At 45.5% G+C, this 27,419-nt stretch overlaps 1 protein-coding gene across 2 annotated transcripts in view; it reads left to right on the top strand.

The window, feature by feature from the left end:
- Window positions 1-27,419, top strand: part of NPHP1 (nephrocystin 1) — a 708,547-nt gene that overhangs the window by 482,552 nt on the left and 198,576 nt on the right. For both annotated transcript variants that reach the window (XM_085612188.1, XM_085612187.1), the window contains exon 14: window positions 22,972-23,054. In XM_085612188.1, the coding sequence (XP_085468314.1) occupies window positions 22,972-23,054 (83 nt within the window). The remainder of the gene's footprint in view (window positions 1-22,971; window positions 23,055-27,419) is intronic.

Here is a 27,419-nt window from a genome sequence, read left to right as displayed (position 1 = left end):
TGCTCTAGAGCCATAGAACCAGGTAAGCAGAACTGCTTTAGAGCCATAGAACCGGGTCAGCAGAGCTGCTTTAGAGCCAGAGAACCAGGTCAGCAGAGCTGTTGTTGAGCCAGAGAACCAGGTCAGCAGAGCTGCTCTACAGCCTAAGAACTAGGTCAGCAGAGCTGCTCTAGAGCCAGAGAAGCAGGTCAGCAGAGCTGCTGTAGAGCCAGAGAAACCAGGTCAACAGAGCTGCTTTAGAGGGAGAAAACCAGGTCAGCAGAGCTGCTTTAGAGCCAGAGAACCAGGCCAGCAGAGCTGCATTAGAGCCAGATAACCAGGTCAGCAGAGCTGCTCTAGAGTCAGAGAACCAGGTCAGCAGAGCTGCTGTAGAGCCAGAGAAACCAGGTCAGTAGAGCTGCTGTAGAGCCAGAGAAACCAGGTCAGCAGAGCTGCTTTAGAGGGAGAGAACCAGGTCAGCAGACCTGCTGTAGACCCAGAGAAACCAGGTCAGCAGAGCTGCTTTAGAGGGAGAGAACCAGGTCAGCAGAGCTGCTCTAGCTGACACTGACTGACTGACACTGACTGATTGACACTGACTGACACTGACTGACTGACACTGACTGACTCACTACTCTCTACTACTCCCTCTTTACTACTCTCTCTCTACTACTCACTCTCTACTACTCTCTACTACTCACTCTCTACTACTCACTCTCTACTACTACTCTACTATTCACTCTCTACTACTCACTCTACTACTCTCTACTACTCTATACCACTCACTCTCTACTACTCCACAACTCACTCTCTACTACTCACTCTCTACTACTCTCTTCTACTACTCTCTACTACTACTCTCTACTATTCACTCTCTACTACTCACTCTCTTACTACTCACTCTACTACTCTCTCGCTACTACTCACTCTCTACTACTCACTCTACTACTCTCTACTACTCACTCTCTACTATTCACTCTCTACTACTCGCTCTACTACTCACTCTCTACTACTCTACTACTCACTCTCTACTGTGCTCTACTACTCACTCTACTACTCTCTACCACTCACTCTCTACTACTCTACTACTCACTCTCTACTACTCTCTCTCTACTACTCACTCTACTACTCTCTCTACTACTCACTCTCTACTACTCTCTCTCTACTACTCTCTCTACTACTCTCTCTACTACTCACTCTCTACTACTCTCTACTACTCTGTACTGCTCACTCTCCACTACTCACTCTCTACTACTCTCTCTCTACTACTTGCTCTCAACTACTCTACTACTCACTCTCTACTACTCTCTCTTACTCTCTCTACTTCTCAATCTCTTCTTCGCTCTCTGCTACTCACTCTCTACTACATACTCTCTACTACTTGCTCTCTACTACTCTCTAGTACTCACTCTACTATTCACTCTCTACTACTATCTACTACTCACTCTACTACTCACTCTCTACTACTCTCTACTTCTCAATCTCTACTACTCACTCTGTACTACTCTCTACTACTCTCTCTACTACTCACTCTCTACTACTCTCTCTACTACTCTCTCTACTACTCACTCTACTACTCACTCTACTACTCTCTCTACTACTCTCTCTACTACACTCTACTACTGTCTACTATTCACTACTACTCACTCTCTACTAATGTCTACTACTCTCGCTTTGCTACTCACTCTACTACTCACTCTCTACTACTCTCTCTGCTACTCATTCTCTACTACTCTTTACTACTCACTCTCTACTACTCACTCTCTACTATTCACTCTCTACTACTCTCTCTCTACTACTCACTCTCTACTACTCACTCTACTACTCTCTACTACTCACTCTCTACTATTCACTCTCTACTACTCACTCTCTACTACTCTCTACTACTCACTCTTCACTACTCGCTCTCTACTACTCTCTACTAGTCACTCTCTACTACTCACTCTCTACTACTCTACTACTCTCTCTACTTCTCACTCTCTACTACTCTCTACTACTCTCTCTACTACTCACTCTCTACTACTCACTCTCTACTACTCACTCTCTACTACTCTCTCTACTACTCACTCTCTACTACTCACTCTCTACTACTCTACTGCTCACTCTCCACTTCTCACTCTCTACTACTCTCTACTACTTGCTCTCAACTACTCTACTACTCACTCTCTACTACTCTCTCTTACTCTCTCTACTTCTCAATCTCCTTCGCTCTCTGCTACTCACTCTCTACTACTCACTCTCTACTACTCACTCTCTACTACATACTCTCTACTACTTGCTCTCTACTACTCTCTAGTACTCACTCTACTACTCACTCTCTACTACTATCTACTACTCACTCTACTACTCACTCTCTACTACTCTCTACTTCTCAATCTCTACTACTCACTCTCTACTACTCTACTACTCCCTACTACTCTCTCTACTACTCACTCTCTACTACTCTCTACTACTCTCTCTCTACTACTCTCTCTCTACTACTCACTCTCTACTACTCACTCTCTACTACTCTCTACTACTCACTCTCTACTACTCTCTCTACTACACTCTACTACTGTGTCCTACTCACTACTACTCACTCTCTACTAATGTCTACTACTCTCGCTCTGCTACTCACTCTACTACTCACTCTCTACTACTCTCTCTGCTACTCATGCTCTACTACTCTCTACTACTCACTCTTTACTACTCACTCTCTACTACTCTCTACTACTCACTCTCTACTACTCACTCTACTACTCACTCTCCACTACTCTCTACTACTCACTCTCGACTACTCACTCTCGACTACTCACTCTCTACTACTCACCCTACTACTCTCCACTACTCACTCTCTGCAACTCTATCTACTACTCGCTAGTACTCTCTACTAGTCACTCTCTACTCTCTATTACTCACTCTCCACTCTCTACCTCGCTCTCTACTACTCTCTACCTCTACACCTCTCTCTACAAGCACACATATGCACATATATATATGCTTATATATGTATGTGTGTATATATATACATACATATATAAACATATATATAATCTGCATATCTTTTTTTTTTTTTTTTTTTTTTTTTGGGAGAAAAGCAATTTTATTGACAATCCAATCTTTTTTTTTTTAAAAAACAATTTTTATTGAAACCACGAACAAAAGTACACCTTTCGTCATTACATGGTAGATCTGTGCGGTACAATGTGCTGTCATATCATTCAATTTCTGACATTGATTGCTATTGTCATACAGGTACATCCAAGCCCAGTTTTCCGCCACCCGCCACCTCCCTCCTCCTCCCTGACCCTCCCACCAGTCAAGTCCCACTCGACAATACTGCCCTGAGTTTAGTCGCTTAGCTTGGACTCCGAGTTCGGTACAGGGGGTTCGCATAAGTTGCCTCTGTATGTGTTCCATTTTCCCCATATTCTCTGCCACCTACAGGGGCAACCTCTGTTGACACACACCACCCTCTCCGCCATCATGGCACTATCTAGGTCACGGCACCATCTCACATGGGAGGGGGCAGACTGCGCCCCCCAGTATTGCGCAAGTGTCCTCTTTGCTAACGCTAGTCCGAGAGCCACCCAGGTTTGGTCAGCTGTGTTAAGGTCAGTGTCGTCCCAGACATTCAGTAAACACATCCGGGGTTCCGGCGAGACATCTCGACCGGTAACCCGTGAGATCGTGGCCATGACCTCCCCCCAGTACAAGGTAATGTCAGGGCATTCCCATAACGTGTGAAAGAATGTGCCTAGTTGTCCACATCCCCGCAGACAGATCGGGGTAGGTGCCCTCCCCATTTTATGGAGCATGTCTCTAGTGTAGTATATCCGGTGCAGTATTTTAAGCTGCACCAGCTTTACTTTGGAGGGGATAGCCACCTCCCGGGGAGACGCCAGCGCTTCAAACCATTCGAGTTCGTCCATGGGCCCCACTGCCGCCTCCCATTTCTTTTTAAGGATCTCCGTGGGGTCTTTTTGATGATTCACTAGTTTACGGTAGGTCAATGTAATGGCTTTCTTGGTGAGGTGGTCTGCGAGCAGCCTATCCTCTAGCGGGGAGGACTCGGGTAGGACGGTCCCCTTGGGTGTAGCTAGCTGTAGGGCATGCCGTATTTGTAAAAATGTAAAGTGCTCAGTCTGGTTCAGCTGATACTCCAATTGGAGCTTCGCAAACGGCACCACCCCCCCTTTTATCCAGAGCTCACCGAACTTGGAGATGCCTATCAGGTCCCACCCCTCAAATTCTTTACGTAGGTGTCCCATACCTATCTTCGGGGAGAGCCAAAGCGGCGTTTGCTGCGTAATCACCCCTTCCCATCCCAACCTGCGCTGTGCTGTACGCCACACCTGTACCGTGTGCGCTGTGGGGCCTTGTAGCTTCTTCGCCCCTGATGTGACATATAAGGCGTGGAGTACTCCGTGTAGTCCCAGCAGCGCCCTGTCCATGCGGAAAGCTGGTTCATCTTGCTCCGCTTGTAGCCATTGGTTGACTGTTATAAGTTGGGACGCCCAATAATAGAGACGTATGTTGGGCAACGCAATTCCCCCATCATACCAACTCCGCATAAGTTTGCAGAGAGCTATTCTATGCGGTTTACCCTCCCACAGCAGCGAGCCCACCTCTGCGTTGATCAATTTAAAATAAGAGTCCGGGACTGGGGCGGGCGCATTCTGCAGCGCATAAAGGAAACGAGGGAGGGCCATCATTTTGAATAGCGCCGCTCTCCCCAGCAGCGTCAACGGCAGGGAGTGCCAATGTTTGACATCACTTTTTAGCCGTTTAAGGGGCGGCAGCAAATTGTGTTCTAGGAATAGTTCTGGATCAGGCGTGATGTGTATACCCAGATATTTGAAACCATCCACCGCCATCGGGATTATCACTCCTTTGGGGAGTTGTGGCGGAGGTCCCTGAAGGACGTATAGCACAGACTTCGTCCAATTGATCGAATAGCCAGAGAATCTACCATAGGAGTCACAAATATCCAGTAATGCCGCTATGGAACGTTTCGGTTGTGTCAAATTGACCAAAATATCGTCCGCATAGAGGGAGATACGATCATCCCAGCTCTCTGTCCATTTGAGTCCTGATATGGCTGGAGCCTGCCTTATCCATGCCGCCAATGGTTCCAAAACCAGGGCGAACAGCAGAGGGGAGAGAGGACATCCTTGTCTAGTGCCTCGTCCCAGTGCAAAGTCTCTCGATAGTCGGCCATTCACCGCCACTTGCGCCAGAGGCGCTGTATAGAGCAGCCTTACCTAGGCACAGAACTTTGGCCCAAAACCAAAACACCGGAGCACCGCAAATAGAAAGGGCCACTCCACTCGGTCGAAAGCCATAATCGCGTCCAGCGAGAGTATGACAGCATCCTCCTGGATGTGGGGCCCACTGGCCAGTATGCCGTGCAGCCGTCTAATATTCATTGCAGTGTTTCGCGCTGGCATAAAGCCTGACTGATCCGGATGGATAAGTGTCTGCAAATGAGGTTGTATACGGGCCGCTAACAATTTCGCCAATATCTTGGCTTCCGCATTCAGGAGGGAGATGGGCCTATAGGAGGTGCACTCAGTGGGGGGCTTCCCGGGTTTCAAGATTGCGACCAGAGTCGCGACTCTGATGTCTCGCGGGAGTATACCTTCCTCCAGACTGGTCTCATACATTTGCAGCAGATGCGGCACTATCGTGTTCGCCTCTCTCTTGAACAACTCCACCGGAATCCCATTCGGTCCCAGCGCTTTACCTGACTGTAGGCCATAAATAGCTCGGGTGACCTAGTCTGCTGAAAAGCTCTTGTCCAGCACAAGTGCGTCATCTGGAGCCAAATGCGGCAGTCGTATGTCTGTGAGGAATTTTAAATTATCCTCTGTGGTGGTCGTCACCGCAGATGTGTATACCTGTTCAAAGTGAGTAGCAAAGGTCTCCGCCATGTCGTCCGGGTTTGTCACCTCCTCCCCGGAGGTCAGTCGCAAGCGCGCCACCCACCGGTTGGCCTTCTCTTTTTTGTCGAGCCATGCTAGAAGGCGGCCTGCCTTATCCCCAAGCTCGTATATCGTATGTTGCGTTTTCGCTAGGCGCATGCGGGCCGCCTCCCAGAGATGGTCCCTATATGTCTGCTTCGCAAGGTTAAGTGTATGGGTGGTCGCGTCAGTGGGGTCTCTGGCATGCTCCCTCTCTGCCGTGGTCACTGCTTCCTCCAGTGTCGCCACCTGTTGTGACGTTTCTCGCTTATGTGCTGTAATGACTGCGATGGCCTGCCCGCGCAGCACTGTTTTGTAGGCTTCCCAGAGGACACTAGGCGAGGAGACAGAGTGTACATTCTCGGGAAAATATTGTTTTGTAGTTTTATGCAACGTCTTCCTCACTCCTGGGACCTTCAGGTAACCGGGATGGATCGGGAAAGTGCGCCTCCTACCAGAGAGGCCTGAGGAATATGTGAGCAGTAGCGGCGAGTGATCTGAAATGCCCCTGGGGAGATGCGTGACCTCTTGTATGCGACCAATACATGTAGGGGAGGTGAGGAGGTAGTCAATGCGCGAAAGACTATTATGCGCGCTAGTGTGATGAGTATATTGACGTTCTGTGGGGTGTCGCATGCGCCAACCATCAAGGAGTCCCATGGCATTCAGGAAGCCTCGTAGGGGTGTGGGGGTCGTGTTCGGCCCTCTCGGGGGGTGCCTATCCCAGTCCGGGTCCACTATGGCGTTAAAGTCGCCCCCTATGATTAGCTCTCCCTGGGGTAGGCCCAGGAGGAACTTTCCCAGGGCCGGAAAAGCTAGTGAGTGCAGTGCAGGGGGGATGTATACCGAGACAATATTAAAGCTGCACCCCTCCCATTGTACCGATATCGCATCAAACCGCCCCATGTCATCTGTCCATTTACCGGTCACCACCAAGGGGCAGCATTTCCGAAGAAGGATCCCCACTCCCCTGGATCCGGAAGTGAACTCGGAGTGCACTACCATTGTGAACCCCCATCTATCTAGTGCCTTCGTGGCCGTGCCAGTCAGATGGGTCTCTTGTAGGAGAGCCACCGACGGAGTGTGTTTCTTAATATGTTGCCCCCTCCAGCCCCCTCTTAATTTTGTTGCCCAGGCCGTTCACGTTCCAGGGCATCACTGTCAGCGGGGCGCCCGGGCCTGGACAATCACTCTTTGTTGCATTGGCCATTATGTCGATACAGGTGGCGCTTTGTGTGTGCGGTGGCGTGTGGCGTGGCAAGCCTCTGTGACGAGCTCTGGGTCCCTAATACATTTTTGTCACTCAGACAGTTCCCGCTTGGGTGGACCCACAATTCGAGCTCCAGGTGTAGAAGAAAGAACAACCAATTAAGGAGCAAACACGAAGCCCCCATAACCATGAACAATAACCAACCCCTAATCACCCCCCCCCCCCCTCCCTGCCTCCCTGCCAGACGGGTCCCCAACTACCCGCCACCCCAACTTAGCAGAGTGCTTTGATCCCAAAAACAGTACTTGCGTGGCGGGGTCTTGAAGTCTGAGAGTCAACCCTGTAGTTCCCCAGCCATCAAGACAGCCGCTCAGCCGGCCTCCGACGTTCTTCCATCCCTAGTGGGCCTGTAGTCCCAACCCGTCGCCAACAGCCCTGGGAAGTGCGGGTCGTCCTGTTCACAGTGTTTGCACTTAGTCAAGCCACCATGGGCGAGAGGTTCGATTCTCCACCACGCCGTCAGTTCAGCTGCCACTGGTGTTCGTGTCATTCTCCAGTGTCTGCATTCGCGGAAGGCGATGCCTGTCGCTCCTGTGCGGAGTCCGTAGTGGCCTCCCTGTCTGTTTTATCTTGTCGTCGACGCCGCCTTGAGCGCTTACCACCGTCGGCTCGCTGCCATCCCTCAAGCCAGTCGTGGGCCTCCTCCGGCGTTTCAAAGAAGTATGTCTTTCCTTCCGCCACCACCCTTAGTTTTGCCGGAAAGAGCATTGCGTATGGAAGCTCTCTGCTGCGAAGGTCTTTCTTTACCTCCATAAAACTTCTTCGGCGTTGAGCAACCGCCGCCGTGTAGTCGGGAAAGAAGGAGACCTGGGAGTTCTGGATTCGCGCCGGTGGCGCCACCCTCGCCGCCTGCAGGATAGCGTCTCGATCCCGAAAGTTAAAGATGCGTGCCAGGATAGGTCGCGGGGGCGCTCCGGGTTTAGGCCTACCGCCAGGCACTCTGTGCGCCCTCTCCACTGCGAAGAGGGCTGAGAGCCCTCGAGGTTGAAGCCCCGACTGAGTCAGATCTTCCACATAGAGGTCCATGGCATGCGTCCCTTCGCCTTCCGGGACCCCCGTAATTCTCACGTTGTTGCGTCGAGAGCGCCCCTCCTGATCATCCAGCTTGGCAGCCATGAATTTATTGTCTTTCTCCAACTGACCAACTCTGTGGAGCAGCGAAGCGGCGTCTTTAGTAAGGGGTTGTGTCACCTGTTCCACTTCCGTCACTCTGGCGTTCATTTTTTGAAAATCCGCTCTGAGGAAGGAGACATCCGCAGAGATCGCACCCACCGTTGTCTGCACGCCTGCAAGAGCCGCCATAATATCTTCCAGCATCACCTTTGCGTCTCCCCCGGAGCCAGGGGCCCCATCTGAAGGCCCCGCACGCGCCGGCGGGCTTTTGGAGTCCTTGGCGAAGGCATATTTGTCGAATTTGGCCTGTGCGGTCACTCGCTGGCCCTTTCCCCCCATCTTCACCTGGTCTGTCCCTTTCCGACAGGTAGTCCCCGCCGCCTGCCGCTAGTCTCGCTCACCAGCGCGGCCTGTCGGTTTTCCCTGTCCCAGGGGTTATGAGTAGGCTTCGGGGTTCGGGGTTCCTCCAGTCACCAGCACGGCTCAGCTAATGGTCCACTCGTTTGGGCCGCGATCGTCACCTGGGTGTCTCAGCGCCGCCACTGGCTCCGTGCGTTTCGGACCTGAGAACGGCTCCGCTCCGGACCTGAATGGACGCGGGGCGCAGAGGAGGCCCCCTCCGCTCCCTCCTTCGGATGTTGCCAGCCGCTGCGTCTACACACTGTTCTAGGCCGGCCCCTAGCCGGTGGCAAGTTCCAGCGGGGGCAGGGCCCTCTCCCCCTTTTACGCCCAAGGTCCTCTGAAAATCTAGGTCCCGGCTTCTGGTTCGTGACAGGCCGCAGGGGCTTTCGCGCCCTTCACCAACGCTCAGATGTCCCCTTTACCTTGTCTTTGTCGGGCCACTGGGCTGACCGGGACCCCGTGTGGACTGGCTGCTCCGGGGGTCAGCTGCTCGCGCCTTTCCTCCGCCTTGCTGTCTCCACTGGACGGAGCACACTGCGAGGTCACATCGCGCCGTTGTTACCCTCCGTCTGCAGAGGTCGCTGGGACTGTCCCTGTCGTTGTGCCCCCTTCAGGCGCTCGTCACCAATGGCGCCGCTCTCCGCCTTCCACCGGGGCCGCGTACACCTCCTCGCCGGCCCTCTCGTCACTGTGCCGGGCCGCTGGCCGAGATCGGCAAATTTACCCCCAGGCTGCAGGCGCCGAGCAGGGCCGCCGCTTACCGGGCGTCCTCCGCTGTTCCCTGGATCCTTAACGCGAACCACGGCCAGCGCGATCGATGCCGCCCGTCTTCCGACAGAGATGGCTGTCTTGAGGGCAGGATTTGTTTGCGGATAGAGTGCCGGATTTTAGGGGAAACTACTTCGCCCTCGGAGCCTCGCTAGTGCGCGGCCATCGCTGTTGGCTGCAGGCCACACCCCCTAATCTGCATATCTATATAAATACAAATATAAATGCATGCATGCATATACATATATGCAAACATATGCATGATATGTACATGACATTTTCAATGCTTGTTTACTTTGGTTCCATCAAGAAGGCATTCAGATGTGTCACACCTTTGCCATAAATTCTGAATGGTAGCACTCTAGTTGCTCATTAGATCAATGTAGTAAAGCTACTGCTCACCAGGGAAGTCTGCTGCTGGTATTCAAAGTGCATGTTTCAGTCTGCATGTCAGAATTTTTTAATGAAAGAAAAGACGATTTGAGATCTAAATGTGCCCTGCAGCACTGATCATAATTTCTATGGCAAAATGAAGCCCCTCATTGTGTTCCTTTGCAAATTAAATGTTGTAAGTGTTACCACTTTATTCCAATCAAGATGGCTTCAGGTGTGCCGTACTTTTGTCATAAGTAAGACTGTTAGCTCTCTAGTTGTTCTTTAGAACACTCTGGGACATTCTGTCATTGTGCTACACTTGGGCTACATCTGGGTGATATTTGTGCTACATGTGGGCTCTTTTGTCCCTGGTGGCCATCTTGGGAGACTTATTTGTTATGAAGTTTCCTAATTTCCTCATTTACTACAGTCTTCTCAGTAGGAAATACTTTCAGGTTTTTTACTTTGATTCCATCAAGAAGGCATTCAGATGTGTCACACATTTGCCATAAATTCGGAATGTTAGCACTCTAGTTGTTCATTAGATCACTGTAGCAAAGCTACTGCTCACCAGGGAAGTCTGCTGCTGGTATTGAAAGTGCATGTTTCAGTCTGCATGTCAGAAGTTTTTTAATGAAATAGAAGAGGATTTGAGAAGTCACTTAAAATGTGCCCTAATTTTTCTTTTTTCAGCACTAATCATAATTTCTATGGCAAAATGAACCCCCTCATGGTGTTCTTTTTAAATTAAACTACTCACTCTCTACTACAAACTCGCTACTACTCTCTACTACTCACTCTGTACTACTCACTCTGTACTACTCTCTACTACTACTCTCTACTACTACTCTCTACTACTACTCTCTACTACTCACTCTACTACTCACTCTCTACTACTCACTCCTACTACTCACTCTCTACTACTCACTCCTACTACTCACTCCTACTCACTCTACTTCTCTCTACCACTCACTCTCTACTACTCTCTCTACTACTCACTCTCTACTACTCTCTCTATTACTCACCCTACTACTCTTCACTACTCACTCTCTGCTACTCACTCTCCACTCTCTACCTCTCTACCTCGTTCTCTACTACTCTACCTCTCTACCTCTACCTATCTACCTCTACCTCTCTACCTCTCTACCTCTACACCTCTCTCTACCTCTCTCTACAAGTACACATATGCACATATATATATGCATATATATGCATATGCATATATATGTGTGTATATATATATATATACATACATATATAAACATATATACAATCTGCAAATCTATATAAATGCAAACATATGCATATTATGTACATGAAAGTTTGAAAAACACTAATACAAGCAAAGCTAAAAAGCCACCTAATTACAAACAGAATTGCTTTAACTTAAACGAAGGCGAGGCCTATTGCATTTTCAATGCTTGTTTACTTTGGTTCCATCAAGAAGGCATTCAGATGTGTCACACATTTTCCATAAATTCTGAATGGTAGCACTCTAGTTGCTCATTAGATCACTGTAGTAAAGCTACTGTTCACCAGGGAAGTCTGCTGCTGGTATTCAAAGTGCATGTTTCAGTCTGCATGTCAGAATTTTTTTATGAAATAGAAGAGGATTTGAGAAGTCAAAATGTGCCCTAATTTTTCTTTCTGCAGCACTGATCATAATTTCTATGGCAAAATGAACCCCTCATTGTGTTCCTTTGCAAATTAAATGTTGTAAGTGTTACCACCTTATTCCAATCAAGATGGCTTCAGGTGTGCCGTACTTTTGTCATAAGTAAGACTGTTAGCTCTCTAGTTGTTCTTTAGAACACTCTGGGACATTCTGTCATTGGGCTATACTTGGGCTACATCTGGGTGATATTTGTGCTACATGTGGGCTCTTTTGTCTCTGGTGGCCATCTTGGGAGATTTATTTGTTATGAAGTTTCCTAATTTCCTCATTTACTACAGTCTTCTCAGTAGGAAATACTTTCAGGTTTTTTACTTTGATTCCATCAAGAAGGCATTCAGATGTGTCACACATTTTCCATAAATTCTGAATGGTAGCACTCTAGTTGCTCATTAGATCACTGTAGTAAAGCTACTGTTCACCAGGGAAGTCTGCTGCTGGTATTCAAAGTGCATGTTTCAGTCTGCATGTCAGAATTTTTTTATGAAATAGAAGAGGATTTGAGAAGTCAAAATGTGCCCTAATTTTTCTTTCTGCAGCACTGATCATAATTTCTATGGCAAAATGAACCCCTCATTGTGTTCCTTTGCAAATTAAATGTTGTAAGTGTTACCACCTTATTCCAATCAAGATGGCTTCAGGTGTGCCGTACTTTTGTCATAAGTAAGACTGTTAGCTCTCTAGTTGTTCTTTAGAACACTCTGGGACATTCTGTCATTGGGCTATACTTGGGCTACATCTGGGTGATATTTGTGCTACATGTGGGCTCTTTTGTCTCTGGTGGCCATCTTGGGAGATTTATTTGTTATGAAGTTTCCTAATTTCCTCATTTACTACAGTCTTCTCAGTAGGAAATACTTTCAGGTTTTTTACTTTGATTCCATCAAGAAGGCATTCAGATGTGTCACACATTTGCCATAAATTCAGAATGTTAGCACTCTAGTTGCTCATTAGATCACTGTAGTAAAGCTACTGCTCACCAGGGAAGTCTGCTTCTGGTATTGAAAGTGCATGTTTCAGTCTGCATGTCAGAATTTGTTAATGAAATAGTAGAGGATTTGAGAAGTCAATTAAAATGTGCCCTAATGTTTCTTTTTTCAGCACTAATCATAATTTCTATGGCAAAATGAACCCCCTCATGGTGTTCTTTTTAAATTAAACTACTCACTCTCTACTACAAACTCGCTACTACTCTCTACTACTCACTCAGTACTACTCACTCTGTACTACTCTCTACTACTCACTATCTACTACTCATTCCTACTCACTCTACTACTCTCTACCACTCACTCTCTACTACTCTACTACTCACTCTCTTCTACTCTCTCTCTACTACTCACTCTCTACTACTCACTCTCTACTACTCTCCACTACTCACTCTCTACTACTCTCTACTACTCTCTCTACTACTCACTCTACTACTCACTCTCGACTACTCTCTACTACTCACTCTACTACTCTCTACCACTCACTCTACTACTCTACTACTCACTCTCTACTGCTCTCCACTACTCTCTCTACTGCTCACTCTCTACTACTCACTCTACTATTCTCTACTACTCACTCTCTACAACTCTCTACTACTCATGTTCCACTACATACTCTCTACTACTCTCTCTACTACTCACTCTCTACTACACACTCTCTACTACTTGATGTCTACTACTCTCTACTACTCACTTTACTACTCACTCTCTACTACTCACTAGTACTCACTCTCTACTACTCCCTACTACTCTCTCTCTACTACTCACTCTCCACTACTCACTCTCTACTACTCTCTACTATTCACTCTCTACTACTCACTCTCTACTACTCTCTCTCTACTACTCTTTCTACTACTCACTCTACTACTCTCTACTACTCACACTCTACTACTCACTACTACTCACTACTACTCTCTCTACTACTCACTCTCTATTACTCACTCTACTACTCTCTACTACTCACTTTCCTACTCACTCTCTACTACTCACTCTCTACTACTCTCTCTACTACTCTCTACTACTCTCTACTACTCTCTACTACTCAATCTACTACTCACTCTACTACTCTCTCTCTGCTACTCACTCTCTGCTACTCACTCTCTACTACTCACTCTCTACTACTCACTCTCTACTACTCTACTACTCACTCTCTACTACTCACTCTCTACTAATCTCTACTACTCACTCTCTACTACTCACTCTCTATTACCCACTCTACTACTCACTCTCTACTACTCACTCTCTATTACCCACTCTACTACTCTCTACTACTCACTCTCTGCTACTCTCTACGCTACTCTCTCTACTACTCTCTACTACTCTCTACTCTCTATTACTCATCCTCTACTCTCTACCTCTCTACGTCTCTCCCTACTACTCTCTACTTCTACCTCTCTACCTCTCTCTACCTCTCTCTACACACACACATATGCACATATATATGCATATACATTTATATATATGTATGCATATATATATACATACATATAAAAACATATATATAATCTGCATATCTATATAAATACAAATATAAATGCATGCATGCATATACATATATATATATGCATGCATATGCATGTTATGTACATGAAAGTTTGAAAAACACTAATAAAAGCAAAGCTAAAAAGCCACCTAATTACAAACAGAATTGATTTAACTTAAAAGAGGGCGAAACCTATTGCATTTTCAATGCTTGTTTACTTTGGTTCCATCAAGAAGGCATTCCGATGTGTCACACATTTGCCATAAATTGTGAATGGTAGCACTCTAGTTGCTTATCAGATCACTGTAGTAAAGCTACTGCTCACCAGGGAAGTCTGCTGCTGGTATTGAAAGCGCATGTTTCAGTCTGCATGTCAGAATTTTTTAATGAAATAGAAGATGATTTGAGAAGTCAAAATGTGCCCTAGTTTTTCTTTCTTCAGCACTAATCATAATTTCTATGGCAAAATGAGCCCCCTCATTTTGTTCCTTTGCAAATTAAATGTTTTAAGTGTTACCACTTTATTCCAATCAAGATGGCTTCAGGTGTGCCATACCTTTGTCATAAGTAAGACTGTTAGCGCTCTAGTTGTGCTTTAGAACACTCTGGGACATTCTGTCATTGGGCTATACTTGGGTTACATCTGTGTGGTATTTGTGCTACATTTGGACTCTTTTGTCTCTGGTGGCCATCTTGGGAGACTTATTTGTTATGAAGTTTCCTAATTTCCTCATTTACTACAGTCTTATCAGTAGGAAATACTTTCAGTTTTTTACTTTGATTCTGTCAAGAAGGCATTCAGATTTGTCACACATTTGCCATAAATTCAGAATGTTAGCACTCTAGTTGCTTATTAGATCACTGTAGTAAAGCTACTGCTCACCAGGGAAGTCTGCTGCTGGTATTGAAAGTGCATGTTTCAGTCTGCATGTCAGAATGTTTTAATTAAATAGAAGAGGATTTGAGAAGTCACTCAAAATGTGCCCTAATTTTTCTTTCTACAGCACTAATCATACTTTCTATGGCAAAATGAACCCCCTCATTTTGTTCCTTTTTAAATTAAATGTTTTAAAAGTTACCACTTTATTCCAATCAAGATGGCTTCAGGTGTGCCATACGTTTGTCATAAATAGGACTGTTAGCGCTCTAGTTGTTCTTTGGAACACTCTGGGAAGCTGCCGTAGAACACAAAGGAATCAACTGACAGTCTCTGCCCTTGTTAGATGTACATGTTTTACAGAGAATGTCAGACTTCATTCTCACATGACTGAGAAAGATAATGTGAATTTACAGAAAATATGCTCTCAGGTTAGCTTATAGATCACCTTCCAAACCTCTGTGGGAAAAGCATGAGAAAATATTTTTCACTCAAACATGATTCATGATATCCCAGCAGAAGGCTTTTTCACATGGTAAAATCACCTTAGAACACACCAGAATTCCTAAAATGAGTATGATACCATCAACAAATGATTTATAATGTAACTAAAGTCTTAAAACCTTCTATTAACTGCAATGCTTTTTAATGAGGTGCTATCATGTATATTGGTCCCAAGATGGCTGCCAACACTTCTTGGATGAAGTGCTGACAGCCAATCAGATCTCACGATGAGATATGTGGTTAGGCTCCGCCCAGATATGTATGTGATTTTGATTTTGATTTTCTCAGGAACTACTGAACAGATTGACACCATTTAAGCAAAAGGCACGAGTCTGAACTGAGGACTACCTCTTTGCCAAATTTGGTGTAATTCCGTTCAGCAGTTCGGGCTGTAGCTGCGGCTGAAGGTCCTATGGGAAATTGCATGGGGAAAACACGTTTAGGGACCCCCTTTTTTTCTCGACCCCTGCTACACAAATCATCCCAAGACTTTCAGGATAGGAGCGGACCGGAGCTGGCCAACATTTTTGAAAATTTCACGAAGATTCGTCAATCGGCACCAAAGTTATTGGGAATAGAATGTTGCGGATTTCCTATGGAAAATAGGTCCTAACTATAACTACCTACTGGCGACCGCCAGTAGGTAATATATATATATTTCAAGGCTCCAAGGTTCCCACCTATGGAGACGCACTCTGACATCCACTGCAGCAACCTTGTTTCACGCCTGACGCGTTTCGTGCTCATTGCACTCTTCAGAGGCTCGACAGTCATTTTGGCATAGAGGCCACACCTCCCACTTTGAAATATGATCCCTCCAATGGGCGACTCGAATGAGTCTGTGTTGGTTTGTGGGTTTAGTGGTGTGTGCCTCAGTTATGTGCTGCTGTCTGAGACATTTCAAGCCCACCAATGGGCCTCCACGTGGACATCCGGCTTGTCAATCTTCCATGGATGCCTCCACATTGAGACTCCGTGATACAGAGCTCCGTGGCCCCAAATTTTCGGGTGGTGCATCTCCCGCGGCTGGGAGGCCGCGTGTACATCAAAGCTCCAAGGTTCCCACCTGTGGAGACGCACTCTGACATCCACTGCAGCAACCTACATGAGGTAAAAGTCGGATCGGCGATCGGATCCAGTTTCCAGCATGCCTGTCGATTCACGCCTGACGCGTTTTGTGCTCATTGCACGTCGAGACTGACATCGCCATCAAGATCGGCATCGATGGGCAGGTGACGGTCATTACTGTCGAAGTCTCATGACTCGACCTCATCATCGACGCTGACGTCTGAGGCATCTATCTTCGTCGAAGTCGGCGCCTGTGGGAAAATCCCACACAACTTCTAAGGAGAAGCATTCATTGATGTCGAGAGACAAACAAACATTTTTCCATGCTGTGGAAGGCCTCAATCGACATCAACAGAGGTGCATAGTGTCTCAGTGAACTTGATGGCATCTAGGCCTCTATCTCCTGTTAGATCCAAGTTACAGCCTACCGTTAGTGTCTCCCCTAGGTGGTTGGAAAGCCTGCGAAAAAGACCTGTGCCTCTGATTTCTGACTCAGAGTATCCACAGACACTCTCCTTCCAGAGTCACACCACATACGCTATCTCCGAAAAGAACGCCTTCTTCAAGGTTCTCTTCTATCACACCATCGGTACCTCCTACAGTTCCTCCAAGAATCACACCACATAGGAGTCTGCAGCCATCACCTCATAGGTCAAGAACTCCTATCTGTCATCATTCTAGATCTAGAACAACATCTAGAACCAGATAAAGGTCCAGAAGCTCTCATAGTGCATCATCCAGGCATGGCAGGAGATCACCTTTTTTGTCTATAACTTCTTTTTTTTTGGCACAAGATTAGTCTCTGACGCTCTCAGTTTAATCTCCAGCAAGAGATTCACCAGTGGACGATCTCTTGATTTTCAGTGATGTCCTGATAAGATGTGCGACAAAATTGACTTTGGACATTCCAACCACTAGGACGATGTCATCTGTGATGTTCGAAACATTGCATCACAGAACAGCCTCAAGACAAATCTTGCCACTGGTGCCCGGACTCCTAGGGCCGGCATTGCAGCTATTTTTAACTCCAGTATGGCTGACATCTGCCCCATCTTGAATATTTAAGAAATACAAGGCGCATGATGAGGACGTCCTTTTCTTGAGATCGGATCCTCCTCCAGCTTCTGTGATAGTGGCAGCTGCACAGAAATGACACTCTGCAGCTTATTCCTCTTCTTTGGTCCACTTGACAAATAGAGTAAACAGATCAATGCCCTCGGTAAAAATATGTGCGGAACATCAGCATCCTATATGAAGGTGGCAAGTTGTTCGGCTTTCCTTGGAAGATATGCCAGGTTTACAGAGAAAGTGCTTAGGGGGACTTAGGCCAGATTCTCAGAAGATACTCCATGAGGTTGGCCTGGTTTTGAATCCAGTTATTAGCGCAGCTGAGGATGCATCGTTATGCATACAGCATATGTGCAAGAAGATCACCTTGGCTGCATCTTATTGGGTTGAAGCCTGAGGCACAACATAGAATTATGAACCTACCTTTCTCGGATAACACGCTTTTTAGTACCCATACAGACGAGGTGATGTCAGGAATGAAGACAGAATTGGACAGTCAAGGTTGTTAGCCAAGAAAAAAAAAGAAATTTCGCAGAAGGTAGAGGCTTTATGACAAACGGTATTACCAGCAGAGAGTTCAAACCCCTCAATGGCAGCTACATTAGCAGCAGGAAAGCTCCCACTCTTATCCTCACAGACCATCTAGAGGAAGAGTTTCACGTCAACAGCAGCCGCAGGTAAGCCTCCTGCAAAACAACTAATTGTCACTTCCCCCTTCGCTGCATCATTCCGGTAAGGGGAAGTATCATCAATCACTTGGAAGATTTGCAGTAAATCACACAAGACAGATGGGTGTACGGAATGGCTATTCTCTCCGCATCAGGTCTCCACCTCTTACTGTTCCTTCCACACACATATTCCGATTCCGCTAGACCTCTTGCAGTCAGAAGTCAACACACTAATGCAAAAAGAGGTCCTAGACAAGGTTCCATATCATTAAAGGGAATCAGGAAAGTATTCCTGTTATTTTCATGGAAAAGAAAGGACCAAAATAAGAGGTCAGACCTATCTTAGACCCGAGAGTGCTCAACAAATACATACAACGCAAAAGGTTCTGAATGCTTGCCCTTTACCTAATTTACCCACAACTGCATAAAAGTTGATTGGATGTGTGCATATGCCCACATTAAGCATATTTCCACATCCACATCCACTGATCAAGAGCCCCTCACCATCACAGACAAAGGAGCATTTTCATATCTGTGTCGAGACACTCACAAATCTGGGTCTCCATATCAATTTCCAAAAGTCGACAGCATGCCCAGTACAAAAATTGAAATTGCACTACCTTGTGGCTACACTGGACAAACAGTCCACTAAAGTGTACCCTTCGGAGGAGAGACTACCATCAATCACTCTGAAATATTGCAATCATCTACAGGTTCACCATCCATCTACGAGGCAGATGGCGACTCTACTGGGGTCGATAACTTGCATATTCATAGTACTGCATGCAAGCTTGCACATGAGACTTCTGCAGCAATGCCTGGAAGATCAGTGAAAACAACACTCCAACTGCTGGGAAGACAAGCTGGCTTTGTCACATGCTGTAAACATGTCTATCCCATGGTGGTCTCAACTGAATATTCTGATGGTGGGGACCCACTAAGTCAGACTTTAATCAAAGATGCCTCCTTCGAGGGATGGGGAACTCACAACGGTTCCATTCAGACTCTTTCTTTCAAGTGTGCTCAAACAATTGCGTCCTTGTCCAGACTGACAACATGACAACTGTGCATTATGTGAGCTAACAGGGAGGAACCCACTCTCGCCCTCTGTCTTTCAAGGCTCAAACCATTTGAAAATGGCTACTAGCCAGAAACTTGATGATAGCAGCAATTTATCTGCCAGCCGTTCAAAACATGCAAGCAGATTGCCTAGTAAACATTTTCAAGACAATGACGACTGGGATTCTCAACAACGAGGTGTTACAGGACATTTTTCATGAATGGGAATATCCTCAAATTGACCTGTTTGCAGACGCAAACAACTGAAAATGCCACGAACAGATTCCACTAACTCCTCTGATTCCACCAGTGATTCTCAAACTGTATCAATCCCAGACCAGAATTATACTAATAGCACCAGAGTGTCCTCGCCAGTGGTGGTTCACGGACCTTCTACATCTGCCAGAGAGGCCTCAGATGAGGTTGCCATGCAGACAAGATCTCCTGTTGAAGTTTGGAGAACAGATACTGCATCCCAACCTCCCATCCCTGAACTTGACAGCATGGCTTTTGAATTCCTCCAATATGGACATTTAGGTATTTCTAAATAATGTATGGCCATCCTTAGGGAGGCTGAGAGACCTTCCACTTGAAGATCATATGCTTTCAAATGGAAAGGTTTTATTTATGGTGTACACAGAATAATCACAATCCAATTTCTTGCCAGGGAGCTATAGTCATCCTGTATCTTCTACATTTGGCTAAATCCGGGCTGCAGTTTTCCTCAATTAAGGTACACTTTGCAGCCATTACAGCTTATAGGAAATCTCCTTCACAAAAATCTTTCTTCAGAATTCCAGTGGTGAAATATTTTTTTAGAAGGGCTTAGAAATGTGTTCCCTGCAGTTAGGGCTCCCTTTCCTCCATTGGAACTTAATATTGTCCTTTCCAAAATTGATAGGCCCTCCATTTGAATCAATACTGAAAGCTTCTTTGCAGCATCTCACATGGAAAGCGGCTTTTCTTGTTGCCATCACTTCAGCCATTAGGGTAAGTGGAATTCAAGCACTATGTTCTGAGGTATCGCACACAGTGTTTCACTCCAATAGAAGGGTGATGGGAACTCCTCCCAGTTTTCTCCCAAAAGTAGTCACAGATTTACACATTACCCAAAAAATTTCTCTCCCTACTTTCTTTCCTAACCCCTCCAATCCAGCTGAAAGGTTGCTACATTCTCTGAATATTGAGAGAGTGCTAAAGTTCTTATTGGACAAAACCACAGGTATCAGGAAATCGGATCAGCTTTTTGTTAACTATGATCTGGTGAGAAAAGGTTTAGCATCCTCTAAATAAACTATTTCTAGATAGATTGTTTTCCTTGGTTCTCCTTTCCTATCAGCTAGCTAAAGCATCTTTACCTGCTAGACCTAGGGCACACTCTAGAAAGGGGAAAGCTGCTACTGCAGCTCTATGAAGAAATTTACATATTTCTGATAAGATAGGATACATTCTTTATCGTGCGATTAATTGAAATCAATACAATGGAGCTCCCAGATGCCTGGCAAGCAAAGTATGGAATTGACTGCAAGCGCATAAAATGCTGAAAGGGCACACATAAAAAATAGTAATTAAAAACAACAATTTAAAAAGGTGGGAACCTTTTCCAACTGCTGTCTAGAATGCTGCCTTTACCCCCAATCTACATTTCGGTGCTGAACCAAGTAAAAGGGCATTAAATTACAGCGCTTTCAAAGGCCTAAAGTGCTAATTTTATCAACAGTATGCGTTCCAGGGCTGGGTCGATGACAAGTCAAAGTATTTAAGGGATGATCCCATTACCCCCAATCTACATTTCAGTGCTAAGCCAAGATAAAGTGCATTATAATAAGGTGGTCTCAAAGGCATAAAGTGCTAATTTTATTACAAATGTGCATTCCACGGATTAACCCACAACAATTCTAGGTTTTTAAGGAATGCAATGTTTTGGCTGGCTTATTGGGCTTGGGGCCTGCCAAATAAAATGAGGTTTCCTGCTCCCCTTAGGCAGAGACGCTCTGGAGGTATATATACAGTACGGTGCATTCATGTTTTTAGTAGCGTATTAAAGATTCATAGTCTACTGCAATGAGAGGTAGTACTTTCACAATTTTCATGAATTTCTGAAACAGGGCTGCTAGCTACGACGAGTCGCTTCTCAAGCAGACTTCCACTGTGCCTCTGCAAGTTCCTGACATTTAAGGTATGCCATATTGGTTGCAGCCAGTATTTTCTGCGCAGGAGTAACGCTTTGCAGACGCAGAAAATATGTGTCAGTATTTCCTCTTCTTTTGCACAAAAAGGGAGTTGTCTATCGGAGTTGTCAAGCTTCCTCGGGCCATACCAATAGGTTATCAGAGAGATTTGTCCAAATCGAGGCTCATCAGCTGTTGTTTCATGACCGTGCTAAAAAGCAATGAAAGGTAAGTGGGCAGAATCCCTGAGTCATACAGTATTGAGGCACAGCTGCCATGTGCCAATTTCTTCAGGGCTTGTGCATCTTGTTCCCTCAATATTAGTTGTGCCTGCTAGTCAGCAGTTTGGAGGCTAGGTACACTGGGAGCACTGGAAGACCACTTGACCAGATCTCTCGTGCCTCCAATGCATCCAGGGCGAGGTTTAGGTACTTGTACCAGCTTGTTCGGGGGTTGTTTATTACTTATTATGTTAACCATGAAGGCACTGTTCCTAAAGAAAGGAGAAGTTGAGGAAAGAGGGAAATAGAAGGACGATATCCAGGAATGATGGCTTAATGAGCATGGAAGGGAATCCTACAGATTATTTCTGGTTGCCCTTTCTCAACCCTAGGGATGTCATGCTTCATCATTGAGCATTGCCCCTCAGCGGGCCGGAGCTGCAATACCCTACAGGCCCCACAAAAGGTCACTTTGGCAGAGATCTTTTTTTTGATCTTGCCTTATGATGAAAAGGTGTATGTGTGATGGTGTAATTGGCATGTAGGTGATCAAAGGTGAGAAAGGAATGAAGAATAAAACTGTAGGTCGGGGTTCACCAGTGATTTCCTCAACCTGCAGAAGGCCCACTCCAGGGAGTTTGCTGCCACCTGTTGAGCTTGGATGTGCAGTGCCATACAGTCCCAATGGTCCAACCATATCCACAAGTATTTGTATCAACAACTTTGATTGTACTCCCCTCAATGAGCCATGCCCCCTTTTTCAGTTTGTGTGAGATTATTATAACCTTAATTTTTGCCACATTTATCTTCAGATTGTTATCTCTACAATAGGTGGCGAGTGCATTGATGAGTCTCTGAAGGCCAATCGGTGTCAAATCGAAAACTATTGTGTCATCAGCGTACTGTAGCAATTGCACTCAAATGCTGGCGAGTTTTGGTGGAAATGCTCGCTGTGGCCGTCCTTCCACCATTGTTAGGCATCTGTCCATTGGCACAGCTGATTTTCAGTAATGGTTTGTGTGCATTGATTGTGAAACCTTAGAAATGCATGCTTTTGTTTCCTGAGTTAAGGTATCAGTTTATTCCTAAGTACAGATCATTGCTGATAATAAATGTGGTATAGATACACTTAGTCTGGTTTTCATGGTAGCTAAGCAAAATTGTTGAAATGTATGTATATGCTAAGTAGAAACATATGTATATTATTTTCTGAAAAAAGTGAAGCCCATTAAAGACATTTAATTTTTATCAATCTGTGTTGTGTACCTTCTGATAATCAAATCATTACACCTTTTAATCTCGAATAAGGATCATTCTTGAAACTTTCTTGTCACTTTTTGCCTAGACAACTGGAGAAAGGGGAGAGTTAAGCTGTGGCTGGACATTTCTAAAACTTTTTGACTCCGGAGGAATTCCTGCCACTCCCAAGTAAGATACTCATGTTACATTTACAAGCATCATACAATTTGGGGTTTTGGCCTAATGCGTTAGTATTTATTTTTATAAACTGTTCTATATATAAAATAAACTTATTTTCTTCAGATGAATTGTATAATTTGTAAGTAATTTGAAACCACTTTTGAATTAATTAAATGCAGATTTAACATGCACAAACAATATAGTCTCAGGGCATATGTGACTGATGAAAAACTCCTAACTCACTAATGTATGTGTCCCAGATAATTGACCACTGTCAACTATCCCCTTCTTGGGGCACCACCAGGAAGAAAAATACATTCTAAAAACCCTGACACGACATTACGGGTTACTCCTTGCACAGAGCAGGTATGTTATGTGAATTTGTCTTGCGTGGCTAATCACCCGTGAGAGTATCCTGGTACTGGAGCACTCTTGAGTTTGAAGATGTTGGGAGTCTGCCTATGTGAGTTAGTCGAAGAGCCAGGTCTTCAGCTTTTCACTGAATTTAAGAAGTGAAGAGGTGGCTCTGATGTGTTTCGAGAGGTCTTTCTAGGTCTGGGTGCGATGTAGGAGAATGCAAGTGGGAGAGAGAGAGACTGAGGGAATGTGTTTAGGTATCTGGTGGGTTTGTGGAAGTGAAGGAGGTTGTTCAGGTATCTTGGTCCAATGTTGTGCAGTGGCTTATATGTGTGCGTGAGTAGTTTGAACTGGCGGCATTTGTGTATGGGGAGCCAGTTCAGCTTTTTGAGGTGTGGTACGAAGTGGCTACATTGTGTGGAGGAGATGGCTAGAGATTCCAATGTAGAGTGCATAGCCGTAGTCTAGTCTGTCTGTGATGAGTGAATAATAGTTGAGCGGCTCCTGTTGGTCATTTATTATTCCTTTTAATATATATATTTTTTGGGGTGTCCCAGTTCCACCAAGGACACCCAAAGTTTATATTAAGTTTGAGGCCGTGGGAGAGACACATGTCCCCCGCCGACTCCCCTGCCATTATCCATAGTTGGTGTTGGCAGAAGCTAGCGATTATTTGAAAGTGTGTGCCGACCCGGGGCACCCACAACATGGGAAAACAGTGCAACAGGAGGATCCCCAGGACCTCTGCTGGCTACTCAACCAGCACCCATAGTGGGTGCCGGCAGGAGCCGGCTATTATTTAAAGTTGGTTCCCTGGTGCCCAACCGGGGCTCCTACAATAAGGGAAATCATTGGTGGCCGCAAAGGGAGCCCCACTGCCCCTGCTGCCCCCCTAGCCAACACCCATAGTGGTTGCCTATTGGAGCCAGCTATTATTTGAAAGTGGGTGCCCCTTTTTTCACCTCGGGCACCCACAAGAAGATAAATCATTGGGGGCCACTAGGCATGTCTATGGCTTCCCAATGTGGGTGCTGGCAGGAACCAGATCAATTATTCAGCTTATTTCTGTGTTCCCACAGGGAGAGAGCAAAGTTGTGATGCCTGCCCAGGAGAGTGCAGGCAGAGAATAAAGTTTACATTCCTTGCCCCCACACTCCAGGGTAGAGAACACAGCAGTGTTCCAGTGGATGTGGTCCCTTGAACACTGCTTTGATCGGGTTGAGGGATGGGGTACATGCTGGGCTACACCTCCCCCTCCCCACAATAAAAAAATGACCCCTGGAAATAAACTCTATAAGACTAAATGCCCCCTCCCCCTAACTATTTGATCTTCCCGGGCGTATCGGGTTCCTAGGGCCTTTAAGAGGCTCAGGAAAAGGGGCTACAGGCCCCCTCCACATAAATAGATCACCCTGGGGGAAGGGATCTTGGGGACTTCTGAAAAGTTGCCGACCCCCTGGACCTGGCCTACTCCAAGGGGCTTATTTATAAAAAGGGAAAGAGGCCGCATTTTTTGTTTTTAACTAGCACTGTGGATCCACTGACGATACTGTTAAAAAAAAAATACTCAACAAAACATTTTGGGCCCCAATATTTCCCACCAGGCGTGAAGGAGAAGAGTACCCCGACCCTGCTCGCCCGCATGTTTTTTGTACACTTTTATTCAGGACACTGGAACTGAGCCCACAAGTCCTAAAATGGCTCCCTATACATCTTTGTCGTTGTAGTGGCAGCCAATCAGATGTTATTTTTAGATCTGTCAGCTCTGCAGATCCTCTGTGGCTTGATATACACATACATTTTGAATGTTAATTTCTCCAAAAGTACCTAAGGGGTTTACACCAAATGACAAAAAGCACACTTTCTAGACTAAGCTTCAGCTTGCTGCAAAATTTGGTGTAATTCCGATCAGCCATTTTTTTCCATATCGCTATTCAATTTTCCCATGGAAAATTTAATGGGGAAAATGCTTTTTGAGATTCCACCCTTTTTCTCGGCCCTTGCTTGACTAGTCACCCGGAAACTTTCTAAGAAGGAGCCAAGGTGGATGAGAATATTATTTTGTTTTGTTAAGGTTCATCAAACTGTACCAAAGTTATAAGCAAACCAAAAAAATCAATTTCCCATGGAAACGTGGTCCTAACTATAACTATCCACTGGGTAAATACACGCACACATATACATACAAAAAGATAATATTTTTTGTTTATGTATTTATTTTTTATTTTTATTTAAAGTATATTGTAATATTTTTAGGGGTACCTTCATTATAATCAAATGTACATAACTGTGACGTGTTTTCATAAAAAGAACCATAAAGCCATACACACACATTCTTATGTTATGTAAAGAACATGAATTTATTATGTACTATGGCATACATATATAAATATACATATATCTATATATATATATATATATATATAGTGAAATAGATACATTTATAGATATATGTATACATTAATCTTAAGAGGCATTTGGTATTTGTAAGGTTTCTTTTTCATTTTTTGTTATAACTAACATAAAATACATATTACATGTATGCAAACATATCCATACATCTAGATCTAACTAGGGTCATACTAATTCATGTAACATGCACACATCTAAGCTTTATACTTGTTATTATTGATGTGCAGACATACCCATATATGTTGTGTGTATACATACACTGTACTAATAGAGTATGTATGTATGTATGTAGGAAATTTATAAAGCGCAGGAACAGCCCTGAAGGGGTATCTCCGCGCTTACATAGAAGAAACGGGTCAGACAGGCACAGAATACCATAGCTCAAGGCTTGAATAATTCCGTCTTCAAAAGTTTTTTTAAACGAACAAGACTCTGGCATTTCCGTAAATCCTCTGGCAGAGAATTCCAATATTTTGGAGCAAGATAGGCAATGGTTTTGCCCCCTGATCATGTTTTCTTAAAGCGAGGGACCACCAGCAACCCTTTGCCTTCTGATCTTAGACACCGGTTCGAGCAGTACACTTTGAACTTATCCGCCATATAGCTCGGGCAAGAGCCATGAACAGCTCTGTGAGCGAAGCAACAGAGCTTAAACTTTATTCTCTGGTGGATAGGCAGCCAATGAAGAGATTTCAGTAATGGCCCAGGGGAGGTGCGGGGTGGTTTATTGAGAGCTAGGTGAGCGGCCACATTGTGGACGATCTGTATTCTGCTAAGAGAAGACTCATTTGCGGATGCCAATAAAGCATTACAATAGTCCAGGCGACCAATAATCAACACCTGAATTAGGGTTCTACGTACCGAGAGGGGCAGCCACGTAAACACTCTGCGCAAAAGGCTCAAGGTATGATGGCAGGTCCCGGTAGTGGTCATGATTTCATCCTTCATCGATAACCGTACATCCAGTCGGACCCCGAGATTTTTGCCACCGCGGTTGGAGAGGGAGCAGGTCCTAACAGTGTCGGCCACCAGTCCGAGGACCAGGAAGTTAGTGCAGCACCAAACAGCAAGATTTCTGTTTTGGCTGCATTTAGCTGCAAAAAGTGTTCTGTCATCCAATTCGCTATGGCGGACATGCCTTTTGCAAAACACTGGTCGACTAGCTCCATATCCTTATCAAAGGATAAGAGTAATTGTGTGTCGTCAGCGTAGGAGAACGGCGTAAAGCCATACTCCCGGATGACTTTAGCAAGGGGGGCCACATAGATGTTAAACAAGGTCGGGCTCAGACAGGAGCCCTGTGGCACCCCCTTGCTAACCTTCACAGTGTGAGATCGAAAGGGGCCCAGATTGACGGTTTGCGTACGCTGATCTAAAAAGCTAACAAGCCAGTCAAGAGCCAACCCCTGCAGACCGGCCTCTCTCAGTCGAAATATCAGTTTCTGATGCAAGACCGTGTCAAAAGCTGCTGTTAGATCCAACAAGATCAACATCTCTCCTTTGTTATCTTCCAAGGCCATTTTAATGTAATCCGTTACCCCAATGAGCGTTGTCTCAGTGGAATAATTGGATCTAAACCCAGACTGTGAAGGATCAAGGATTCCA

Source organism: Triturus cristatus, chromosome 6 (genome assembly GCF_964204655.1).
Source record: "Triturus cristatus chromosome 6, aTriCri1.1, whole genome shotgun sequence".
NCBI classification, from domain to species: Eukaryota; Metazoa; Chordata; class Amphibia; order Caudata; family Salamandridae; genus Triturus; species Triturus cristatus.
Note: the sequence above shows the minus strand (reverse complement) of the source record. Positions and strands in the feature narration are given on the sequence as shown.